This window comes from Nuphar pumila, chromosome 9 (genome assembly GCF_984573655.1).
Source record: "Nuphar pumila chromosome 9, dmNupPumi1.hap1.1, whole genome shotgun sequence".
Taxonomy (NCBI): Eukaryota; Viridiplantae; Streptophyta; class Magnoliopsida; order Nymphaeales; family Nymphaeaceae; genus Nuphar; species Nuphar pumila.
The window spans coordinates 2,207,479-2,235,400 of NC_143257.1; the positions used below are offsets into that span (position 1 = coordinate 2,207,479).

Sequence of the window (27,922 nt, forward strand, 5' to 3'; positions counted from 1 at the left end):
GTTAGGCCCTTGGAAATGTTTAAAAATTGGAAAATTTTGCCCTAACAGGCATCGTGAAATTTTAAACGTCACTTTTCCTTGGAAAAGAATGCAATAAATATTATAGCAACGACAATTGAATTATCACAAGATCCTTGAAACTACCAAGTGTTGTCGGTTGCATCTTACTGTATGTCTGGTCATCAAACGAAACCTCACCAACTAAGTTCATTTACAGGCTTTTTTAGTTAGACTCAGAGAAGGCTGATTCATGAGCTTGATCATGCTTCTTTTGACATATATATGTATTATGATTTTGTAAAAAAATTGAAATTGTGATAATAATGCTTGATTGGTGAACGAAGTGGGAAAGCTGAATCTATCCACTGTTTGCAAAACTATTTAGAGCCCGAAGTTGGTGGTTCTTTATTTAGATTTACGTGACCGAGGAAAACATATGGTTAAAAAAAAAAACAGCATATTTTAGTGTGGTGAAGACATTTGGAGCATTCGCTGCTTCATGTGTGGATTTGAGTCGCACCACCAAGCAATCACCTCTCTGGTTGGCCATGAGATTTTAGTCGATGGTTGGTTAATTTCCAAATTAAGATCCGAAGAGAACCTATAAGATGTTGTTTGTCTTCCTTGTTTCTTGTACTTCAAGTTGATTGTTTTCTTCTTAATATTTCTCATCTCAATGGATCTGAAATTTGTTGTGGTGCTTTTCACATTGGCTCTTTGTGCATACTCAGGCATTGCAGGCGATGGAACGACTTTCAGTGTAGACGACAACGGTGCCAAAGGAGATGGCCAAAGCGATGATACCCAGGTCAGTTGATTTTATTGGTTCTTTGATTATTGGCTCTTCAACCTTTATGCTTTCAGTTCTTTCATGCATTGATGACTAAACCAAAAAATCAATATGGATAAATAGACATGAAATTGTGAATTCTGCTTATAAGAATGTCCAGGTGAATGGGAGATAATAGACTTTTAGTTTTGGTTTCTAGTTATAATATATCCCATATACCAACAGATGTGTTCTTTCTCTAAATATTCGTTTGTTTTGATTATTGGACATATCTGCAGGCATTTACGAAAGCTTGGAGCGCGGCTTGTGGGGCCTCCGGGAGTCCAACTCTCGTAATTCCCAAGAAGAAATATTTGGTGGGACCCCTGGTGTTTGAGGGGCCATGCAAGAACACGGGTGTTTTGACGGTGCAAGTGGACGGAGTGGTGCTAGCATCAACCAACATAAACCTGTACAAGGGGCAGGAGTGGATACTCTTTAACAAGATTACCAACCTCAAGGTCACCGGAACTGGAACCTTTGATGGGCAAGGCAAATCAACTTGGCCTCTCGCCCAATGCCCTTACCAGAAACAGTGCAAAGTCTTACCAGTTGTAAGTTTTCAATTAATTATTGGCACCAATATATATATATATATCTATAGAGAGAAAGAATCACTAGAATATAAGAACTAGAAATATGGCCATTTTCAACAAATTTTTTTTTTGCAAATCCAACCATATGGATGGAGCTTGACATGGTGAATTTGCTAGGAGTCAACCATTGGATTGTGTACTTTCGATGAAAGATGTGATTTGTGAATGCTTGAATAGTTATGAAGATTATGAGCCATTGATTTTAAAGCCTTAAAAAAATCTCATTTATGCATCAAAATCGGAGTGGGTTCTTATAAAACCAAGCATGTAGAACACATCTCTGATTCAAGAGAAAAGAACACAAAATTGAAATTCCTGGTTCACACATTAATTAGTTCTCACATATATCTACCACTCCTTTCTTTTGTTAATTTGATTTACTACCTAATTCGGTTGTTGGCCGTTCTCACTTGTTGCCAGTCACTCAAGTTTTCTTTCTTGACCGACGCCGAAGTTGGGGGAATAACCTCATTGAACCCCAAGTTCTTCCACATGGCTCTCTTGGGCAACAAAAATATCAAGATCCACAATGTCCACATCACTGCACCAGAAGACAGCCCCAACACTGACGGAATCCACCTTGAGACCTCCACCGGCGTCAAGATCATGGACACCGACATTGGTACAGGCGATGATTGTATTTCTGTTGGACATGGCAATGAAGATGTCTACATCAGTGGTGTCAACTGCGGTCCGGGACACGGAATCAGGTATACAAGGAGGCATGGTTCTGTGATGGGGCCGAACACATTCAATGTGTTTGGCCCTTTCGAACGGGGTCGGACATACTTGGCATCCAGTGGTTGGGGTTGAATAATGTGTTCGGCCCCAATCACCAGATATGCTCATGTATACAAGCTGTTATTGACAAAGGCAGGAACAAAATAATACATACACATATGCACACACACACACAAAAGAAACTAATTATACAAGGGTTAATATATCATAGACTAATATGTTTAATTATATTCACCTTACTTTGGAACCTGCAGTGTGGGTAGCTTGGGCAGGTATTCTTACGAGAAGGATGTAAACGGGTTAATAGTAACAGGGTGCACCCTCACCAACACCATGAATGGTGTAAGGATCAAGACATGGCAAGCATCCCCAGCCACGACCTCTGCAAGAAACATGACCTTCGACCACATTACCATTCAAAATGCTGGCAACCCAATCATCGTCGATCAAAACTATTGCCCTTTCAAAACCGCTTGTGCTAAAATGGTAAATTTAACCTCTTTCACCCTTTAATAATTTCCAATTTCTGTCTTTTGTTCACATAAATATCGAATCCTCCATGCAGTAAGTAGCATGCTACAACTACCAACAAGACAAAACGGATGCTCCCCTTTGAATATATATATTGCACGTTTTTCGTTAAATTGCATTGCCATCTTCACTTCTCCATATTGATTAATCATTCATGAAGCTAATTAATCATCTTCTGCAGGCGCCGTCACGTGTTAAGATCAGTGATATCACATTTAGCAACATCAAGGGGACATCCAGCACTCCAGTGGCAGTGACTCTACAGTGCAGTGATGGGTATCCCTGCCAGAACATTAAAGTTCAGGAGATTAACCTCAAGGGCCCTGGAGGAGGGGCTGCAACTGCAGCTTGTGCCAATGTCAAACCCACCTACAGTGGAGCACAGAATCCTCCTCCTTGTAAATGAAGAACAGTAACAACAAACTTATAAGTTAGCTCACTCCCTGGCATGGACAAGTGCTTTGAGTGTAGTGATTAGTTTATTGGCACACACGGCCTAAGATAAGCTGATTTTTTTTTCTTCTTTCTTTTTCATCTTTCTAACAAACGACCAACATGTTGGTTTTTAACAGAACAAAGCCACATGTTTGGTTCTTATGTATGACTGTTTTATAATTGAAAATATTATTTTTCTTGACACTGTCAATTTTGAATCTCATTATCTCTCTCCAATGATGTATTGTAATAAATATATATATATATAAGCAAGCATATATCACTCTTTCATCTTGGATTATTGGAATACCATTCTACCAAATACTAGAAGCTTATAAAAGTCGATTCAACATCACAATATTTTTGGCACACCAACAGTGAGAAGCATATATATATATATATATGGAAGGAGGACCGTTCAATCAAAGGAATATCCAAAATCTACAACTAATGATAATAGAGGGCGTTCCTTCTCTATGTGATTGAGTTTTTCATCAAACGGACTTTACATACTGGATTCATATAATGAGCAACATTTTTTTGGATTATGAATTTTTTATGTTTAGATGCATTTTTGAAAGCACTAAAAATCAACGGCCCACAATACTGTGTATATATTGTAAAGTTTTAAACTCATTGTTAGCATCAACTTTTCATGTTTCAAAAAAACATGCCTATATGTACTAAAGTTTTTGTGTAAAACATATTTCTTGCTAAATAAATTATAAAGAACAAATATATGAGGTCCCATCGATGAGATGCTCAAGAATTGAAGAAGGAAAGTTTGATCGCGTTTGGTTGTAGATTTTGAACCTTCATTTGTTGGACCTTCATCATCTTTTTACCTTTTCTTTTTCCATGAGGACCTTCATGCTCAAGAACTCAAGTTAAATCGCAATCCAAATTATAACAATGACCTTCATCATCTTTTTACTTTTTCTTTTATTTATGAGGATGAATGATTACTTTTTAATTTTTAAAGGACAACACAAATAATAAAAAAAGTCATGTTTTTCCTAAATAGAATGCTTTGGCTTATATTTGAAATTTTTTCTTATGACAAACTGACAAATTATGACCCCTGGCAAAGCTTGCAGTGCTGGGCCAAAGGCAATGTAGAGACTGGCATGAGATGGGGGCTGATTGGAATCCTGCAACTCATTCATGGTAACCTGATTTCATTAATGAACTAGTAGGGGTATGCCTAACCCCAGCTTTTCTTCCAAAAAAAATGACAAGTGATAACAATCATCAACAAAATTAATACCAAGCTAATACGAGCAATATTACTATTATTATTACTATTATTAGGGTTCTTGTTGCTATTATTTTTTTGGATAATCCTAGAGAAAAACCTCCCATCACCGACCTCATATTGGCTCGCCTCCAGTTGGTAAAACACTTGAGGTCTCCCTTGCCTAAGGGAAGCATGTTCCACTCATGAGTTTTGAACTTGTGACATCGCGTCAACAAAGTGGCTTTGATAGTCAATTTTTCACTATTAACCATAACAAACACTATATATATATATATATATATATATATATATATATATATATATATATATATATTAGTTTTGAAATATGAATATATATTAACAGATTTTCAATGATTCTAATAAGTAGATTAGACATATGGTCACCTAAAACACAAGGCATATATTTAGGCATCTAGCTAGATGTACCAAACTAAATATAAAATTAAATGTGTTACTTCATACCAATCACTTTTAACCTTCAATGTTGACACCGTGTTGCAATCTATTGCTTTAAAATGGTCATAAAATCATCTTAGTGGGTATAACAACTGAGCATTAACCAAGTAAGTATGTTCGATGGTTGCGTGTGTGTGTGTGTGTGTGTGTGTGTGTGAGAGAGAGAGAGAGAGAGAGAGAGAGAGAGATCCCCAATTAGCTAAAGCCCTCGGAAGGCTTAGGAGCTCAATAGAGGTAGAGAGGCATGGAGTGGAAGAGGAGAGGAGAGAGCTTGAGTTGATGAAGATAAAGGGAGAGGGTTGGGGTATGTATAGGCCTCAGCCCAACAGCTAGAAATAAAATCCTAGAAAGGTCATTATGTGTGTCCAAGCGGCTAGTAGAGGAGGGGTTATAGCTGGGTTCAATCAACAGACAAGAAGGGTAATTTGCGAGTCCAAAATGACCATGCGAAGTCCAAAAATGTCCAGAAACCAAGGTACAATCAACGATCAACTGAATTGAACGGCAATGACACATTACAAGAAAAACTGTTTTTACTGGCACATCCGTGATAACCTTTATTGGCGCAAGAATGCCCCAGCAGCGGGGCCAGTAAAAGTGTTACCATTAATGCATTTCCTGGCGCAACTTTACCTCGCCAGGAAATGTTGTTTTTACTGGCACAAATTTGAGCCAAAAAAAAAATTAATCTTGCGCAGTTCCGTGCCAGTAAGGATCTTGTCCCAAAAATGGAAAGATCTTCATTGGCGCACTTTTTGCGACAGTAATTTTTTTTTTTAATTATATTCCTTGCACTAAAGATATTGAAAATGATTGGCCATTTTTCTGCAATAAAAAAAATCATTATGCTAAATCAGAAGGTTATAGAAGCTTGATGAACATAGTATCAGCTCGGAGGACAGAATAAGCAAAATAAACAAATAAAAATAAGAATGAAGCTAAAATCATGATTAGATTTCTGCAGTAAAGGGCAGTTCACTAAGCTGGTAAAGAACAATCATACAAAGTTCCATAACATATGGACAAAAGGAACATAATTTTTATTCCATACCAAGAAAGAAAATTTGTTGTCCTTAAGCAAACATATTTAAATGCATGTGTGCATGAGAAAGAGAGAGAGACCTGAATATTTGTAAGCAAAGGAGATGCAAGTTTCTTAGGGTCTGGAGCAGACCAAACAAGTTTGCACATGCAACATTTAACATGCATAAAATGAATGCACAGAAAATGGTGTAGCAAAATTTAAAAGAAAAAGTAGCCACTTTGCGGCATCAGAGCAGAATAAATTAAATTGATGTACAAATTACCAGAACCATCATGCCATGACATGAAGCTTGAAAGATGAGCCAAGTTTTGCAGCTGGAAGGTGAGCTTTAGATTTTATTTTCACAATGGCAATATCAGAGTGGAAGTCTGCATTAACCACATGACCTTCAAATGTTCGACCATCTTGCAATGTGACATCAACCTGACATTTTCAGTTCAAGAAAAAATGAGATGTATAGAAATATGCAATGTGAAAAACATTCATATATAGAACCACCAATTGTCACTATGTTTTCTCATAAACAGATGACACCATAAAGTATGTCTTTTATGGGAGTAGGTTATATATTTAACTAGGTATATCAAAAAATGACAATAAGAGATAGGATCCTTCTGCAAATCACAACACACACAGACAAATAAAAGAAAAAAAATAAGTAACAAGACAAATTATTCTGCAGCTCCCTTTATAAAGCATGGCACATGTCAATGCACTCCATTCTATATGGAAAAAATAGGAACAAAAAATGAGAATTAAAAGATTGGCCAAGGAAATACTACTCAACCAAATGAAAATTCCCAAGGACAATCTACCATTTGTTGCATGTGCTTGTCATCCAACAGAAAGACATGCAAGTCCATCAATTGTTACCTAAGCAAGACAATTAGAAGCTTCTCTCATTGAATTTACTTCAAAAGATTGTGTTGCTAATACTCCAGTAAAAGTCATCATAAGAAATATGAATATATTGTCAATGACAGGTTGGCATGATATTTCACTAAAACTAGAGCCTGCAATAATTAATCAAGTCTTCAGAGGAAAAAAAAGCATCTGCAGCAGCATAGATGTCTCAAATCTCATGCCAATTTTCTGCATTTAGCAACTATATTTCACCAAACTAGTAACCAAGACTATAAGAATAAAAATAAACTACAGCTAACTTGGGGACTGGGTTATAGCTTTGGGATGCCCTTTTTCCTTACATAATACAATAACAGGTAAAATTGCTGCAAAAGATATTCTAAGAAAGTTTTAAGTTTAAGCCGAGACTGTTTTAAGTTTATATCTTTGGGATGCCTTCTTTTCTTACATAATACAATAACAATTTTAAGTTTAAGTTTTTAAGTTTTTAAGTTTTTAAGTTTTTAAGTTTTTTTTTATTTCATTTTAGATTCAGAAGTTGTTTATGTCATGTATGTTGTCTTTCACCTTTTATTATACAATATACTATCGTGGTATAAAACTCATGAGCCATACTATGAAACTTTGGGAGAGGGTGATTGAGTCTAGGTTGAGAAAGGTTGTCATGATATCGGAGAATCAATTTGGTTTTATGCCTGGAAGAACAACTATGGAAGCTATACATCTTCTTAGACAACTTATTGAGAGAAATAAAGAGAGGAACAAACATTTGCATATGGTTTTTATTGATTTGGAGAAGGCATACAATAGAGTACCTAGGGACGTTCTCTGGTAGACAATGATGAAGAAAGGTGTCTCTCAAGTACATTAGTATAATTAAAGATATGTATGAAGAAGTAGTAACCAATGTCCGCACTTGTGGAGGGGTGACAACCAATTTTCCTATAACGGTTGGGTTACATCAAGGATCTGCTTTAAGCCCTTTCCTATTTGCTATAATGATGGATAAGCTTACGAGATCTATTTAAGAAAATGTGCCGTGGTGTATGTTGTTTGCTGATGGTATTGTTTTGATTGATGAGTCTAGAGTCGGGGTTAATGCTAAGTTAGAATTATGGAGGCATGCATTGGAAGCAAGAGGTTTTAAGTTGAGTAAGAGTAAGACACAATATATGGAATGTCGGTTTAGTAAGCAACGAAGTAGTGATGGGAGTGTAGTGAAGCTTGGTGAGCAAGAAATACCGGTGGATAATTGTTTCAAATATTTGGGATCTATCATTCAAAAGTAAGAAGAAATTGATGGAGATGTAAATCATAGGATAAAGGTTGGGTGGATAAAATGGAAAAGTGCAAGTGCCATTGTAGAATGCCATTGCGGTTGAAGGAAAAGTTTTATACGACGACTATTAGGCCTGCTTTACTATATGGTACAGAATGTTGGGCTGCTAAGAGACATCATATTCAAAAAATGAGTGTAGCTGAGATGCGTATGCTTAGATGGATGTGTGAAAATACAATAAAAGATAAGATTCAGAATGAGGAGATACGTAAGAAGGTAGGCATTGCACCCATTGAAAATAAGATGAGAGAGAATCGTTTACGGTGGTTTGTACATATTCGGCGAAGGCCTAATGATGCTCTAGTTAGAAGGATGGAGAAATGGAAAAATATATTAGTTAAAGAGGTCGGGTTGGCCTAGGAAGACATGGATGGAGATGATAGGAAAGGATATGAATGCTTTGAACCTCACTGAGGACATGGCATTGGATAGAAATGATTGGAGGAGAAGGATTCTTGTGGAAGACCCAGAATGATTTTCTTTTTTGGTTCATATCGCCGACCCCAATTGTTTTGAGATGAAGGCGTAGTTGTTGTTGTTGTATGCTATATCAAATCAATCAGTTTAAGCTTAGACTGGGAGTAGAAATTACAGAGAATATACTTGAAGCCAGTTTTATTGCTTATCTTCCATGTCATGGTGTTGCTTGTGCATTGTAGAAATTTATGCATAAAAAATAAAATATTTTCTTTCTTGTTATATCCTGCAAAAGCACTTAGTTGTTACTAACCTAACTGTTTTTTATACTTTGACTTAGTAACGGTTTTTGCCTTCTTTGTATGTGTCGAAAACTGGTTATGGAAAGTTGTTACTAACATGACAGTTTTGTTCTCTAGGTTTCCTGGGTACAGTGCATATATATGTAAGAAGGGAATATATCTTGGTAGTGGTACATAAGTTTGGGCTCTTTGTTAGTGGGTGAGATTAGAGTTGCAATAACATGTGTTCCAGATACCTCATGCAAGGATGATTGGATTGTATAGACTATGCTATGAGCTATCAATGATAACATTTATGCTACCTCATGTGAATGATACCTCATGATAACATATGAATGATACCTCATGCATAATCAAGCTTGCATGCAACATTAATACCTCATGGCACTTTGGATCCTCATGGCACTTTGGATTGTATAGACTGTCAATTACATATATTGCAGTTACTATTCCTTGCATGATAACATTGATCTTTGTTCTATGTCATTCATTCTTCTGAACATATATTTGCGGATATTTCTCTAAATTTAGACTCATTCCTATGAAATGACAAATGAAGTTTTTGTTGTTCAATTGGATTCAACAAAAGAGAAATGTCGTCATGAGCAAATTGATGAGTACAATCTTTAAGGATTCAATAAATAGAGTGTTGACTGGAAAACTACAACAAACAAGCATTGCAGCAAAAATTCACTCTAAGAAGGTAATGCTTCCTCTCTCTTATTATGCTTTTCAGAATTTATCTTCAAAACAAGATTTTTCATTGCCATGGTATTGTGTCAGTAAAGCCTTGATTGTATCAAGTGTAATGCATGATGTATATTGCATCTCTATTTTTTAATTTTTTCTATTAGCACTTTTGCTGGCTCACTAAATAAGTGTGCAAGTAAAAAGATTTTCACTAGTGCAGACTCAGCGCCAGTGAAAACTAGTTATTGGCCGGAACACGGCGCTAGTGAAGGGAACACCACAAGTATCCAGTTTTCACTCGCAACATGTTTGCCACCAGTGAAACCGGTTTCACTGGCTCTCATTTTGAACCAGTAAATAACAACTTCACTGGTGCAATCTTTGCATATTTTCATTAGCAAATGTAATTTGTGCCGCTAAGACCTTTACCGGCGAGAATTTTACTGGTGCAATGAATACACCTGTAAAGACTTTTAATCATGCAAAAGTTGCACCAATAAAAATTGAATTTCTTGTAGTGCAAGTAGGACCTACAAATTTTGAAGAATATTTGAATAAAATATTAATCTAAATACTGGTAAAATTTTAATTCGTTCACGATTAATTTTTATTTGATTTATTAGCACATTTTCAGGTAAACACTAGTAATTTCACTGTTAATAATTGTTTGCAATTGATTGGCAAGTAATGGTTAATTCATACTTTTATGAGGCTCACAAATAAATTAATGATTTAAGAGATGATAAAATTTAATTTCATCCAATAAGCGAGATTTTAATTAAATTCAAATTTACAAAGTTTTAAAAACATATTTGGCTTTGGATCCTAACGGAGGATCCAAGAGAATCAACCCACATATACCTAAGTTTGAAATGCCTGATTAGGGTACACAAGATCCACTAGATCTTAAAATAATATATGGATTTAGATCTTGGTAGGGGATCCAAACAGATCAACACACTTGATTGAGATGGGATCTAAAAATCATTCAGATACTGATCCTGATGAAGTTCCAAGATGACCACAAGTAGGATAGTTTTGAATCTAGTTCAATTAGAATCCACACTATTTGGATCCTAGGGTTCATGGTTTTGGACCCAGTTCAATTAGATCCTTAAAACTCTCCGTATTGGATATGGATTTTTTAGGGGCCAACCCACTTAAAAAAAAATTGGGTTTGACCCAAGAGGGAGTCGATCCACAGGGTTTTGGGTTGGATCTATTTGGGTGAACCCAATCCAAACTAACAAAACATAATATATATATATATATGGGATTGGATCTTGGTCAGGACCCAAGAGGGTCAACCCACATTGGATCCATTTGGATCCCATCAAGGGAAAAGACCCAAGTCTTCCCCTTTTTCCTCCCTAAAACCCTCACCAATCTCCCTAATTCACTCACCAACTCCCCCTCTCACATCACTCATTTTTCCCTATTTTTGTCCCCCTTTCCTCTCATGCTTTCATGCATGAGAGGGCTATAAATACCCCTTCCCCTCTCTTTGTTCCCTCATGTTCTCTCTCTCTTGTAAACCCCCCCCCCCCCTTGTCACCCTCTTTTGTGTTCACAAGAGTTGGTCGGAGGCCAACCGCCTCCTTGTCGAGCCACCACCCTACTGCCAATTGCACCCAGCTGCAGCTGGGGCACCTTTCTCGCCTTCCCTCTCTTCACTGCCTGTAACACCCCAAAATCCTAAACTTGTAAACTTTTTAGGAAAATTTTGAAGCTTTGCAATCAATCCTTATTCAAAGTTTAAAGTGATAGGTCAGCAAAAAATAGTATTTGAAATAATAAGTCAACGAACCTTGGGCACATTACAGGCGAACATTCTATTATATAGTAGATTTGTATCTCCATATAAGCATTGAAACCACATACATTCAAAATAAGGTTTTTGATAATTAATATTTATACAAAAGAGAAATTTAAAAAAAAATTCTTATGCAAAATTACAAGACGTGCTCAAGAGCAAAACAACAGAGAAATAATGGGATCTTAATATCATCACGTCATTGCTCCATTGTTTGTCGTATCGACCTAATCATCACATGTACCCCATAAAATAGACCAGACTTATAAAAATTTGGTAGGTGAATTTATATCAAAATTCAAAACATGACTAACATATGTGTTGTTCTTTTTGTGATGTGCAATTCAGAATAAGTAAAATGAGCATGATAATCTTGTTTTGATAATTAATTGTTTTGAGGGTACACACAAGAAAACTATAGAAATAACTATGATTGTTCGGGGATTTGTTATTCTATGTATTTTGATAACTCAGACAACTAGCTGAGTCTGCTCCTAAGGGGACAGCCAATGACTAAGAGAGAATTATCCATATGCATTAATGGTAAGGGATTTGTCCAAAATTCTGCAAAATTCAATGAAATCTACTACCTAGGATAATATTTGGTAGCCTAGTCCCCTAACTATGATGACCGGGGACACCAAGTCATTGTTACTCGAGGAGCGTAGTTGTTAACAACTTGTCCATGAGAGTTTTTGTACCATCTCATCCTCTCTCTTGACCAAATATAGGCTAACATCTTTTCCTATTTTATTGTTCTAATCATAGGCCATAACATTGAAAACGTTTTGGATAAAAACGCACGTAACAAAATGTTACTCGACAGAGAAGATAAAGATAAACTCAAAGAGAGCGCATGGGATGAAACTATATTTACGCTCAAAAAATACCAAATGGAACAAGATCAGGGTACGCTTCCTAAAATGAAGGAGACGGTTGGCAAATATGAGATGAAAAAGATCGATAAGGCAAAGATTGTGATAGGGATAGATCAGTTGGAAACTGATCGACCTTATCATGTTGCACAGCATGAGACTCCTAAAGTGGTTGAAGAACAACCTTACTTGGATTCATGATATCATATCCCTAAAATCAAGGAAAAATTGTCTCACATTTTATTCTTCATTTGTATTGGTGTCATCTGTTTTTTGACAGCCTTCTCAGTGTATTTATTTGTGAGTTTTTACCCTGTAACATAACACTACAAGAAAAATGCAGATTAGCGACAGACGCTTTCCATCGCTCGTCTGTTGCTCATCCATCGCTAACGTGTTTAGCGATGAATTAGCGACGGAAAGCGTATGTCACATAATCCTGATCGCTAAAATGCAATAGAATTTATCTGTCACCAATCCATTGCTAATTAGCGATGGACATGATCGGTCGCTAAATAAGGTATGATTTGGTTTTGCGAAGGAATGTATTTTGTTGCTAATCCATCATTAAAATTTAACGATGAATATGTATCCGTCGCTAATGTTCGTCACCAATTTAGCGAAAGATTAGCGATGGATTAAATTCTGTTGTAAAATATTGACTAATTTAAATTGGCGACGGATAATATTCGTTGCTAATCTATCACAAATTTAAAAAAATAAAATAAAATAATTTAAAATATGAATATCGAGAAAAAATTCTCGTTATACAATTTATATAACATGTTTATAAAAACAAAGTACACATAAAAACTACATATATGTGAAGAAAATTTAATACAAGTTATAAGTTAAACATATTTAACAACCCAGTGCAGTCCTTGCCAAGTTCTAATTAGTTATAAGTACGTAAAACAAATTAAACACATGAATCTAATCCTTGTCAAGATTTGGGGCATCATCTTCTTCATTGTCTCGAGTCGCCCCTCCATCCAAGCCTCCATCAGCTCCTCTACGCTGATCATCTCCAGCATCCTACAAGAGAACCAAAATATTTGTATTGATAAACAAAATATAATGAAATAAATTATATGCAATGCACCTAATTTAATACAATCAAAGTAAATGGTTGAATGACACATAGACTAGCAATAAAGTAAAGGACAATAACAAACTTCCGATATGTGTTCTAAGATTGACAAAAAAAATTCATAGTGATTCAATCATGCAGATATGTCTTCTAAGGTTGTCAAAAAAAAATCACAATGATTCACGCATGCATATAAAGTTTATAAGACTGTAAAATAAATGTGTTATGTATCACAATCATGCATATATGTGCTATAAGGCAGTCAAAAAACTTTCATAGTGATGAAATCATGCTTACATGTGTTCTAAGGTTGTAAAAAAACTTTCATAGTGACACTAAAAGAAAAATCGTGATTAGCGACGGAAATTTGTGATGGATTTTTTCCATCGCAAATTTGCGATGAATTAGCGAGAGAAAACTATCTGTCGCTAACTTTCAAAATATTTGTGAACTTAGCGACGGAAAAAACTTTCATCGTTAATCCATCACTAAGTAGCAACAGATTGGCAACAAAAAAAAATTGTCTCAATATTTGTCGTAACTTAGCGACAGATAGGCGGCAAAAATATTTTTCCTCTAATCCGTCACTAATTAGTGACGGATTTAGCAACGAAAAGTTTTCCTCGCTAATTCGGTCGCTAATTTTTTATTAGAAATGCCAAATTAGGGCACTAAATTCTCCCTCCCTTTCTCTCTCTCATTACAAAGTGCTTAGGCACTTCACCGCCCTCCTCCTCCAGGTTGACACCGTCGTCGTCTGCGTCATCTCCGGCGATGGCGACGGCGACGACCCCTCTGCCGACGGTGGCACCAAGTCAAGCGGCGTCCTCGTCACCAAGTATCTCTCTCTCCCTCATTCTCTCTGTGTGGTTTTTGTTCTATACTTTCAAGTTAGTTCTGGGGCTAAATTTGGGGTTTTCGGGATGCAAGAATGTGTGTTCGAACAAGCCGTTCCTCATCCATTTCTGCCACAAATGCTGTTGAATAGGTGAGCTTGAGTATTTCTGGTTGCAAGTGTATTGCTGCCATTAGCCAGCGGCTGCATCATCCGCGTCTTCTGCAAACTCTGACAGGGTGTCTTCTCTCAGCAATCCCTTCGGTGGGCTCTCCTTATGGTTCAGAGCATGTTCTTATGGCGCTTTTTCCTCTTTCGGTTCTGACCTTTTTGGTTCTCGTCTGCCTTTCAGTGCTGCGAGGACCAGGCTTGCCTTACACTGAGGCAAGATGGGTCTAGGCGCATGAAGGCAGCGTTCAAGGAGGAGGAGTCAGAGTCGGTCATGATGAAGCGAACGCTGGCTGAGAGCGTGGAGATGGTAGTGGAAGCCGAAGGGGAGAAACAGTGCATGTGGAACACATCAATCTTCATGAATCCGAGGAGGAATTCCCTGTTTATGAGGTCTTGGATGTCGTCCAACGGTGAGATGAAGTAAGCTTCTCTCTTTCTCTGTAGCTTTTCAGTTTCTCGGTTAGGGTTTCATTCACCATTGTGTTCTTCATCATTTTTTTGGCTTGAGATGAACTGGCTATCCATGTTTTGTTATAGTTTCACATTTTTACTCATCCTCCCTTGAGTATGGACAGCTATGTTTTATTGATTTTTTTTAAATTTTTCCACTTTTTTATCATTTGTCTAATAATGATTAAACAATTGTTTTATGTGAATTTATACAGGGGTGTCAGATGGTATTCTATGGAGATGGATGGAGTTGTTACTTATATAGGAGCTAAAATTATTCAAAATGCTTGATTGCTTGTTGAAAAAATTTGAAGACCACTTGAACTGGATACAGAGGGGATTTGGTGTGCACTGCCAGGATCGTTCCGTGAAAACTTCACATTTAGAACAATGTAAATTTCCTCTCACTTGTGATTGTTCTTTGGTAAATTCATTAGCATTAAAATAAATTTCCCCCTCTGGTTGCCAGAGGGCCGACGAGCCCCGCTTGCCCGCAGGTAACCCTTCCCCTTTCCCCTAAGATGGAGCCTCTTTCTTCCCCCTATGGTTGTCGGAGGGCGAGCAGAGGCCTGACAGCCTCTGTCGGACCCTCCCCACCCCTCTCTAGACGGTGGGGGTTGGCAGAGGCCCCAATCACCTCTGTCAGGCCCTCCCCTTGCCCCGATCTGTTGGGCTCTCCCCACCCCTCTCTAGTAGGTGCACAACTGCTCACGCACGTAGATGTGACTCAAATTTCATGCACACAAGCAAGGATAAAGCTATACGAGTACAAGCACTGCCTGTTGAGACTTCCACAAAAGCTCACATTGACACTGTTCACACATTGATGTGTGAATATGTCAGCATACGCGCAATTGCGCAATAGAGCGATATACTCAGGCGAATGTATTTGAATGCCACGTCGCTCTATTAATTATCAAAGTTTGTAGATCAATCGAGATAAAGATTAATTGTAAATTCTGTATGCACTTAGCTGAAGTTCACTGATTAGTGAATTGAGCAAATGCTCAGCTTTACTGAAGGTTGAAAGATTATCCTTTCGCTTCAGCAATAGAGATCTACTTGTCTTATGCACTTGCAGGAGTTAGATCATTCTTATAGTCAACCTGTGAATGGAAAACTACTAAGGAATTTTCAATCGAAAATAGTTTATATGTAATCCTTGTAATCGCACTTAGCTGCAATCAAAATTTTAGTGATTTAGAGCTCAAAGACTCTAGAGCTCGCCGAAGGCTTTTCTTTATCGATTGATTATTTTGATCTGCATTCGATCTTTGCTTCAATGAACTTCTAAAAGGCAACCTTCAGTTTTGTAGAACCGATGGAATGATTGTTAGAATTTGGAATATCGAATGGAGGTGAAAACCTATCTAATCAATGACTGGATTAGTTAGGTCGAATTCCTCTTAATGAGGCCATCTCCTTAGTTGGAGCCAAAACAGAAACTTTATTGATCTAAAATATCACTGTTACAAACTAACTCATTTATAAAAATGGTTGAATGCTAAAATTATAAAAGACTCAACTATTTATAAGTTGAACAAGTGAATGGCGCCAAATGAGACAGGCGGACCAAGATTTAATTCCCTTTAGCGTCAACCTTTAAATCTATGATGGAACCACTTATTCTCTGCATTAAACACATGTTGATTCTCTAACTCAGTTGTCTTTGTTGCTACACTTACTTACCCAGCTAAACTGAACTGTCTTGAACTATATCCAGCTGAACCGTACTGCCTTGAACTTACCAATTGAACTTGTTCAATTGTTCTTGACCCATTCAGCTTGATTCTGCTTGTTCTTCATCTGCATTTTCATTAAGGCCCATATCACTTGTGACATGATGTGAAGCACCTGAGTCCGAGTAGCAGTTGTTGTCACCGCTAGAGTCATTGTGAGGAGTCACATAATAAGCACTGAGAGGAGACATGAGATTGTTCTGAGCATACGATTGCTATTGATAAACATGTTCAGGCTGAATGACCCAGTTTTTCACATATCTGACATATGATACGCAATTTATCATTTTGATATCGACCACCTCTATCATGAAAGCGATCTCAGTTGCCACGGCCTCTTAGAGTAAATCTTCCACGATTTTAGTTTTCATAGTTAGCTTTGAGTGTTGTGTTTACAGTGGCATTAATTTGATCAGGCTCAGTGTCATTGATGCCAATGAGATGTCTTTCTTGAATCAGAAGAAGGCTATAGAGCTCATTTAGAGAGATTTGATATGTACGAGTTTCTATAGAGGTCTTAAAAGCATGAAATTCTGAGGGAAGACCTCTTAGGAGTTGCATAACCAGATCCTCTTCAAGGATCGGTTTAGATGCAACAGTCAACTGATGGAATATAGATTTGGCTTGATGAAAATATTCATCGATAGATTTGCTTCCTTTCTTGAGATATTGAAGTTGACCTTTCAATTGCATTACACGAGATCTTGAATGTGCCACATATGATGCCTTGAGGGTGTTCCAAACCTCAAAGGAGGAACTTAACCCAATCGAATAGATTCACTTAATGATGAAATCAACCAACTCATTAATAGTTGATCATATTTTAGCCAGGCAATATACGAGGGATTTAACTCTGTTGATCCTTTGACATAACGAGTCAGACACGGTTTACTACAGTGGACATAGCCCATAAGATCATATGTGATTAAAATGGGTTTGAATTGCGATTCCCACAGTAAGTAATTTTCTGAAGTTAATTTGATGGACAAGAAATGCTGAAGATTAGTGAGAACCTGGGGAAAAATCAAACTGCTAACATTTGATAAAGGATGTTGATTCCCTGTGCCACTGGATGGAGAGGATGACATCGAACTCGAGGCCATGATCATTGTGCTCTGATACCATAAAAGAACTTTTTTACGTGGTTCGGCCTCAGGATAAAAGCCTATGTCCATGATTCCCTCTCTCTCTCTCACACGATAACATGAGAGAGGGTTTCCATTGATTTTATAAATCACAATACACTTTTTATCCCTTGATTCAAGGGATTTGACAATAAGAGATTTACACAATAATAGGGATTACCTTTAGTAGTTACACATTTCAACAACTTTAAATTTGCACCATCATTATTGTTTCTTCTTTTACCATGTGTGAAAGACATCAATCCAAAAACAAGTTTGGATTCTGGATCCGGATCTGGTTCATGATATCGGCTAATAGAAGCGACCAAAAGATGGTGAAGATAGGTCTCAAGTAAGTAAAGTTCAAATATTGATGTAGCATTCAGAAAGAAGTTGCAAATATTGATGTTAAAAAGAAGCTACCATCAGAAAAATCAGCTCCACAAACAGTGCATCCTCACTTTAACTTATTGTTAAAAATAAGGCAATTATAAAAATCTCCCTTGACATCTTTTATTAAAGACATAACACAAAGAAAGTGTCTTTACCACGAACCCCTAATCCATCATATTGTTGGGTTACCAACAAAGAAATGTTTTATATATATATAGAGAGAGAGAGAGAGAATAACAACTATAGTCACCGAGTTTCCAAACAAATGAAGGGATCTCCTTTATACTTCACCCAATTCACTAACTCAAAAATAAAGGAAGTTTAATTTTTAACATGGTTTCCCAAACCCAATGAAAAGTGGGAGTTTTTTTATATATAAATATATATTTTGGATAAAAAACTAAACAAAAAGAAAATAGCTACCCAATATAATCATGGATTCACAACCACCATCAATTTCAGACAAACCCTACTCAAATTGTGCCTAATGCATGCCACTATCACGTAGGGAGGGGTCAGCACCTCCCTAATTTGCAATTCTAATAGGCATAAGACCCAAACATTGTTTCAACCTCATGTGTGTGTCGAATAAGAGGGAGTTTGGGAAGGGAAGGGGCAGCGTGAGAGGGGTTAGGTAAGAAAAGGGGGATGAGAGGGGGTTTGGGATAGGGAGGGGCAGTGTGAGATGGGGAGAGAGAGAATGTCATGAGAGAGATCACAAAGAGAGAGCGAGAGAGATAAAAGTTCATCAGGCCCTTTTAATAGAAATTACTCTATAATGGCGACATAACTATCATCGTTATAAAGTAAAACCCTATAACAATGAGAGCCAAATCTCATTATTATTGATCTATAACTGCAAGATCTTTTGGCTGTTAAAGTGTTTTAACGATAATATCTAACAGCCAGAGAATCTCGCCATTATATGTATATATGTGTGTGTGTATATATATATATATATATATATATATATATATATATATATATACATATATACATATACATATTGGCGAGATGGGTGCAAGGGCAAGGCATTCCATGGGATATCCAGCTCATCATTATTGATGAAGCTAGTAGCTGCGAGATTCATGACCGTAGTAGAGTAATATCAGTGAGATATTTATGTCCTTCTATTACCTATCAATTAGCATGAACAAAAATCGCATCATTATTGCTTTATTAATAGCGGCGCAATTTTTTCTCGCTTTAAAAGAGTCACAGCTATGGACCCTCGTCCTTGTAGTGACACCAAGTGCACAAATCTCTTCATATTTCCTGCACACCAGACAAATAGACAATCAAAAACATTATATCACTATGACTGGCAGCAAGAGAAGAGAACGTCTGTTAGTAATCTAAAGTATAGCAAAATGCTAGTCTGCAAGTTAGCCCTTAAGGATCATGAAACCATGTTTATAACATACCAAAAAGTTAAAACTAATCAATAGTTCAACAAAGAACTATAGTGGATAGTAATTAGAGAATTATTAAAATACAAGCAATACACATTTTGAAACAATGGAAAATTTTTCAGCAGAATTGAGCTCTCCACTTGAAAGAAATATCATGGTCACTTGCAATCATCCAAACTACAAATATTATAGATCATTTCTTCCTATGAAGCCAATAACCATATAACTGCAATAACTGATCAGAAATGTGCCAAAGTTACTTTTTCAGGCTAGCTTAACAAAAAACAAGACATGACCAAGTGAATGCCAGTTCTAATCCTTTAGTGCAAAAAAAAAATCATATCAAGAAATCAAACAGTTACACTTTAATTAACCTTTTTTTCACAAGAATAAATTGTCTTTCCTTATTAACCTCAATTTAGGCGAAAACAAAAATATAAAAAAAACAAGAAATATAAAAAAAATGAAATGTGGAATTCAAATTTCTAGGAAAGATGCATGTAATTCCAACTAGTGGTAGCATCTTCCTATCAACAAGATTGCCGAGGAGGAACCTATATATCAATGTAGTTGACAGTGAAATAAAGTGTGTCTGGAACAAGTCTATATTCTTCGCAGACCTGAAATCAAAAGGAAAACACATGATGAGATACGAAATAATATCAAACAAGGCTATTTTTTTACAGACCAAAGACCAAAAAACAAAAAGACCCTAATCAAACAGGGATGCTTCCAAAGTCAAATTAGATAGAAATTGCAAGACGTTCATGCTAGAACTATGATTCAGATATAATCAAATATATGCTTGTAGTCATATTTGATTGTGCTTTAGCTGATAGTCAGACACATCCTTGCATAGGGGTGTCAAGGGCCTGTTTTACCCGGACAAAACCCTATTGGGTCCGGGTATGGTGACAAATAAGAAAGACCAATTAAGACCCGGGTTCGGACCCGAAGGTCCAATTAATACATGGACCCGGGTATAGTTTGGGAAATTTTATACTAGACTCTGGGCCCAACCCGAGTAAGAGCCATAATTTTTCAATGTAAAAATTATACAAAATATTATTTTACCAGGTATGGTCCGGGTCTGGTTCATGTAGTTCTTATCGGGTCCGGGTATGGTTTCTCTTATAGTAGACCTGATAAGACCCAGGTCTGGACCCGATACCATACCCAAAAATCTGGTCCAAGTTGGGTTTCACATGGGTCCGAACCAAACCCGACCAGTTGACACCCCTATCCATGCATCTACTTGCATGTCATGTGCACGCTGAGAGAGAGAGAGAGAGAGACGAAAGTAATTCAATATTACCACTCATGAAGATCAACAAAATGTTGAACCCATGAACTGAACAAGAACAAAAGCCAAAACAAATAAAGAAAGCACAAGAGAAAGAACATTAGACAGATAAAAATGGGCTCACACCATAGCCGCTTGCCCATATTGTGACAAAGGATAGGTAGCATCAGTAGGAGGGAGTGGAAGATCACTAAGATGCATACACAAGATCGCATAAACATCTACCAAAATTTTATGCACCAGGTTTTTAATGTTAACTCGAATATGACAAAAATGAGCATCGTTTCGCGCCATCCAAACAAACCACCAAGAGGTAAGCAACCACGTCCGCCAGATGAACCTCCACCTCTTGCTGCGCCTAATACAAACTGGCCCCAAGATCAGATCTAGCGCAAAGGACTCCTCCTTAACAAATACTTCTGGATGCCTCCAGGTCCTACTAAAGATTTCCATAAATATTGGGCAAGACCAGAACAAGTGAAACGTAGATTCTTCTGCAGCTTGACAAAGCATGCACCAACTCGGGAGTTGAATGCCCCACTTCTTTAAATTACTGTGGGTCTGGATCCTATCGTGCAAAATTAACCAAGCCAGGAGTCGCGAACGGGGGGAAGGACCCTTCGCCCAAAGCACATCCTCGGGCAACCAATCAGCCCCTGGCGGTAGCAACGATCTATAGACTTTTTTGGTGAGAAACTCTCCGCTTGGTGCCAACACCCACTGCAACCACTGACCAAAATTTTTGGAGACCTCAAAATGGTGTCTAAAGCAGGCTAAAGCCCTCAACCACGATTTACGCAAGTGCGAGAGCGCCAAACCTCGGGTTCCCAGACGAACCGGAATAAGAGTTGGATCCCCATATTTAGCAAGAAGAAAACTAGCACAAGGGTTATCCGGTTGGTGGGCCAACCAACATTGCTTAGCGACAAGAACAATGCTTCGCAGTCTCGGCACCGGGATGCCTAAACCACCCATACGCTGAGGTAGAACCACCGAACGCCAACCAATCAAGTGACGCTTACCTATGAGTTTACACCCAGACCAAAGAAAGCCTGCCAGCAAGCGTGTCAGCTGCTTCTCTACTCCCACAGGCATCACAAACAGAGACATGAAAAATTCTGGAATAGTTGAAAGAACATGTCTGACTAAGGTTAGACGTCCAACGCTAGAGAGATAAGACGACTGCCACGAAAGCAATTTGCGCTTCACTTTTTGAAGCGTCGGAGCCCAAGCCGCTGAAGATAGAGGCTTCACTTGTAACGGCAAGCCAAGGTACATAATAGGCAAGTCAGAAGTAGTGCAATTAAAAATTCTTTTTCCAGCTGCAAGCATATTGGCATTAACATTGAACATGGTAATAGAGCATTTGGTCTCATTTAGAGATAGCCCGGACATGAAGAGAAAGAACTGAATGATAAGCTTGAACCTAAGCATCTGTTGAACATTTGCACGACCAAAAATGATCATATCATCAGCATAAGTAAGAATATGACCCGGGAAGTCGAAAACCTACAAAGGATCAATGAAACCCGATACAACAGCCCGCTTAAGCAAGACCACAAGACCCTCAGCAACTGCATTGAACAACAAAGGTGATAGGGGGCACCCTTGCCGCAAACCCCGCCCTAGCTTGAACCGGTCTCCTCTGATAACATTGATATTTAACATGGCCTGGGCATTTGAGACCAGCTCTCTCACCCAACCAGAAAAACGACGACCAATACCGAAATTTGCTAACATTTGAAATAAGAATGGCCAATGCACAGAGTTAAAAGCTTTATGAAAGTCTAATTTAAGGACAAAGTAAGGTTGACCGCTATGCTGCAAGGAATGGACCACCTCGGATGCCATGATGAACGAGTGTTGGACCCTTTTATTACGGATAAAGGCGAACTGAGAGTCTGAAAAAATCTGGTTAGCCACCGATTTCAGCCTATTCGCCAAAACTTTGGCAAACATCCGATAGAGAGCACTCATAACTGAGATAGGTTGGAATCGAGAAATATCATTGGCCTCATCATCTTTCGGAATGAGCAAAATAATAGCAACATGCAAATGATAAGGTAGTCTAGAGTTACGATGAAACTCATCAAACATACTCACCACGTCTGATTTAACACAGTCCCAAAAGATTCTAAAAAAGTCGACATGAAATCTGCCAATGCCAGGCGCTTTCCAACCCGACAGATCCTTAATGGCCGAAAAAATCTCATCTTCAAAGAACCTTCTTTGCATATATCTAGCTTGCTCTAGCTGAATTGAGCCAACTAGGATATTACCAAAGACACCCTTCGCAGTTAACGAAGCAGAATATAAGTCCTTAAAGTATAGTGAGACTGCCGGATTAACGTGCTGATTGAGATAAGAAACACCCTCAATGGAGATAGAAGGAACAACCTTCCTCCTATGACGATGGGAAGCATATGAGTGAAAAAATTTAGTGTTGCCATCACCAGCCGCAAGCCATTTCACCCTAGACCTTTGCTTCCAACGAATTTCCTCTTTGATCCTCAAGTTTTTCAAGAGCATGGTTAATTCTAAGGACTTGGCCTGAAGATTGAGAAGTTGCAAATCAGAAAGAGAGTCAGGAGAAGACATAGACTGATACAACTCAGAAATCTCTTGATCCCATGCGGCTATTTGCTGAAATTTCTCCACCTTACGACTATGAAGCCAAGCTTTGATATCCTTAGCTAGACGAGAAAGCTTATTTTGAACACGTAGCGCGGCCCAATGCACATCAACAGTTTTGTTCCAAGAATTAGTAATAACAGTGAGAAAATCTGGCTCCTGAAGCCACCATTGAGAGAGAGAGAGGCAATTATGAGCGCGAGAATCATACTTGAGATGAGAGTGAAAATAAGTGTATGATTTTCGCTCTCATCTCAAGTACCTCAACATCTCAGTCAAGAGAAAGAATGGCAGATTTAGCTAATATCATCAGTAATATTACACATTTAGTCTTGGCCTTGGTCTAGCATGCAAGATCATGAGTATATTACAATGCAATAAATATTTTTTTTTCTGATGATAAACCCTGTGTTTGAAATCTTTAAAAGGAGACGCATCCCTCTTCCCTATAAGGATCTCACCGGAAGGCTAAAGAACAGTTACTTCAATGAAAATCCAGAACTCCAAAGTTCTTATATAGCAGGCCAGTAACTCATAGTAAGTTTCTTCCTACACAAACATGTAAATAATATGTAGAAGCTTACTCCAGGAAATTCTTGAAAGAAAAAATAATTAAGATAGACACAAGTACAAAACATGCACAATGTGCACTAATTATATGGTAAATAATTTTCGCTCTCCAGAACATGCACAAAGTTCAACTGACATGCTTCCAATGAGTCTTGCCCATAAATGCAACTCTACACTAGATATAACCAAGAGAAGTTCTCACGCTCTTCAATGTGTGACAAAACCTATGAAAATAGAGATACATCCACTAAATTAGATAAATGTAAGGAAAAGAAAGACAAGGCTAAAGTTCTAAACTTAGTAATTTTGAGACAATACCCCAACAATGCCATGGTGGCTTACAATGGGTGAATTGTTAGAGCTTATGCCTGAGGGCCAATTCTTTCTTTATGTTTTTGCACAATTAAGTGATACCTCATCACTTATTGTAATGGTCTAATTCTTCCAATATTTTAATATAAGTCCGATTTCGTTTCTTAAAAAAAGAAATGGTGCACACAAAGAAAGAGGTCCTCTTTTTGCATCTATGTGAAGCCCCATGCTGTTGATCATTGTAGCCTTCATTGGATGGGCCTTGTTTGATGAAAAGTTGCATCTTAGAAGGTACTAAGAGCACTCACTCTGTTTTTCTTTCGTATGGCAATTTTTGGCCACAGATGGTAAATGTCAACGTCCCTTTTTTAATCATGTTAGGCCCTTGGAAATGTTTAAAAATTGGAAAATTTTGCCCTAACAGGCATCGTGAAATTTTAAACGTCACTTTTCCTTGGAAAAGAATGCAATAAATATTATAGCAACGACAATTGAATTATCACAAGATCCTTGAAACTACCAAGTGTTGTCGGTTGCATCTTACTGTATGTCTGGTCATCAAACGAAACCTCACCAACTAAGTTCATTTACAGGCTTTTTTAGTTAGACTCAGAGAAGGCTGATTCATGAGCTTGATCATGCTTCTTTTGACATATATATGTATTATGATTTTGTAAAAAAATTGAAATTGTGATAATAATGCTTGATTGGTGAACGAAGTGGGAAAGCTGAATCTATCCACTGTTTGCAAAACTATTTAGAGCCCGAAGTTGGTGGTTCTTTATTTAGATTTACGTGACCGAGGAAAACATATGGTTAAAAAAAAAAACAGCATATTTTAGTGTGGTGAAGACATTTGGAGCATTCGCTGCTTCATGTGTGGATTTGAGTCGCACCACCAAGCAATCACCTCTCTGGTTGGCCATGAGATTTTAGTCGATGGTTGGTTAATTTCCAAATTAAGATCCGAAGAGAACCTATAAGATGTTGTTTGTCTTCCTTGTTTCTTGTACTTCAAGTTGATTGTTTTCTTCTTAATATTTCTCATCTCAATGGATCTGAAATTTGTTGTGGTGCTTTTCACATTGGCTCTTTGTGCATACTCAGGCATTGCAGGCGATGGAACGACTTTCAGTGTAGACGACAACGGTGCCAAAGGAGATGGCCAAAGCGATGATACCCAGGTCAGTTGATTTTATTGGTTCTTTGATTATTGGCTCTTCAACCTTTATGCTTTCAGTTCTTTCATGCATTGATGACTAAACCAAAAAATCAATATGGATAAATAGACATGAAATTGTGAATTCTGCTTATAAGAATGTCCAGGTGAATGGGAGATAATAGACTTTTAGTTTTGGTTTCTAGTTATAATATATCCCATATACCAACAGATGTGTTCTTTCTCTAAATATTCGTTTGTTTTGATTATTGGACATATCTGCAGGCATTTACGAAAGCTTGGAGCGCGGCTTGTGGGGCCTCCGGGAGTCCAACTCTCGTAATTCCCAAGAAGAAATATTTGGTGGGACCCCTGGTGTTTGAGGGGCCATGCAAGAACACGGGTGTTTTGACGGTGCAAGTGGACGGAGTGGTGCTAGCATCAACCAACATAAACCTGTACAAGGGGCAGGAGTGGATACTCTTTAACAAGATTACCAACCTCAAGGTCACCGGAACTGGAACCTTTGATGGGCAAGGCAAATCAACTTGGCCTCTCGCCCAATGCCCTTACCAGAAACAGTGCAAAGTCTTACCAGTTGTAAGTTTTCAATTAATTATTGGCACCAATATATATATATATATCTATAGAGAGAAAGAATCACTAGAATATAAGAACTAGAAATATGGTCATTTTCAACAAAAAAATTTTTTGCAAATCCAACCATATGGATGAGCTTGACATGGTGAATTTGCTAGGAGTCAACCATTGGATTGTGTACTTTCGATGAAAGATGTGATTTGTGAATGCTTGAATATTTATGAAGATTATGAGCCATTGATTTTAAAGCCTTAAAAAAATCTCATTTATGCATCAAAATCGGAGTGGGTTCTTATAAAACCAAGCATGTAGAACACATCTCTGATTCAAGAGAAAAGAACACAAAATTGAAATTTCTGGTTCACACATTAATTAGTTCTCACATATATCCACCACTCCTTTCTTTTGTTTGATTTACTACCTAATTCGGTTGTTGGCCGTTCTCACTTGTTGCCAGTCACTCAAGTTTTCTTTCTTGACCGACGCCGAAGTTGGGGGAATAACCTCATTGAACCCCAAGTTCTTCCACATGGCTCTCTTGGGCAACAAAAATATCAAGATCCACAATGTCCACATCACTGCACCAGAAGACAGCCCCAACACTGACGGAATCCACCTTGAGACCTCCACCGGCGTCAAGATCATGGACACCAACATTGGTACAGGCGATGATTGTATTTCTGTTGGACATGGCAATGAAGATGTCTACATCAGTGGTGTCAACTGCGGTCCGGGACACGGAATAAGGTATACAAGGAGGCATGGTTCTGTGATGGGGCCGAACACATTCAATGTGTTTGGCCCTTTGGAACGGGGTCGGACATACGTGGCATCCAGTGGTTGGGGTTGAATAATGTGTTCGGCCCCAATCACCAGATATGCTCATGTATACAAGCTGTTATTGACAAAGGCAGGAACAAAATAATACATACACATATGCACACACACACAAAAGAAACTAATTATACAAGGGTTAATATATCATAGACTAATATGTTTAATTATATTCACCTTACTTTGGAACCTGCAGTGTGGGCAGCTTGGGAAGGTATTCTTACGAGAAGGATGTAAACGGGTTAATAGTAACAGGGTGCACCCTCACCAACACCATGAATGGTGTAAGGATCAAGACATGGCAAGCATCCCCAGCCACGACCTCTGCAAGAAACATGACCTTCGACCACATTACCATTCAAAATGCTGGCAACCCAATCATCGTCGATCAAAACTATTGCCCTTTCAAAACTGCTTGTGCTAAAATGGTAAATTTAACCTCTTTCACCCTTTAATAATTTCCAATTTCTGTCTTTTGTTCACATAAATATCGAATCCTCCATGCTGTAAGTAGCATGCTACAACTACCAACAAGACGAAACGGTTGCTCCCCTTTGAATATATATTGCACGTTTTTCGTTAAATTGCATTGCCATCTTCACTTCTCCATATTGATTAATCATTCATGAAGCTAATTAATCATCTTCTGCAGGCGCCGTCACGTGTTAAGATCAGTGATATCACATTTAGCAACATCAAGGGGACATCCAGCACTCCAGTGGCAGTGACTCTACAGTGCAGTGATGGGTATCCCTGCCAGAACATTAAAGTTCAGGAGATTAACCTCAAGGGCCCTGGAGGAGGGGCTGCAACTGCAGCTTGTGCCAATGTCAAACCCACCTACAGTGGAGCACAGAATCCTCCTCCTTGTAAATGAAGAACAGTAACAACAAACTTATAAGTTAGCTCACTCCCTGGCATGGACAAGTGCTTTGAGTGTAGTGATTAGTTTATTGGCACACACGGCCTAAGATAAGCTGATTTTTTCTTCTTCTTTCTTTTTCATCTTTCTAACAAACGACCAACATGCAGAACAAAGCCACATGTTTGGTTCTTATGTATGACTGTTTTATAATTGAAAATATTGTTTTTCTTGACACTGTCAATT

General features: G+C 37.9%; 1 protein-coding gene across 1 annotated transcript; it reads left to right on the forward strand.

Moving 5' to 3' along the window:
- The first annotated feature begins 676 nt into the window (after nt 1–676).
- LOC149828184 (uncharacterized) lies at nt 677–27,691 on the forward strand. The gene is made up of 13 exons (XM_090018126.1): nt 677–808; nt 1,069–1,383; nt 1,846–2,135; nt 2,421–2,652; nt 2,879–3,095; nt 13,990–14,171; nt 14,270–14,380; nt 14,469–14,697; nt 25,329–25,405; nt 25,666–25,980; nt 26,438–26,727; nt 27,011–27,242; nt 27,467–27,691. The coding sequence occupies exons 1-13, from the start codon at nt 677–679 to the stop codon at nt 27,689–27,691; spliced, it is 2,847 nt and encodes a 948-aa protein (XP_089874252.1).
- The last annotated feature ends 231 nt before the right edge of the window (nt 27,692–27,922 follow it).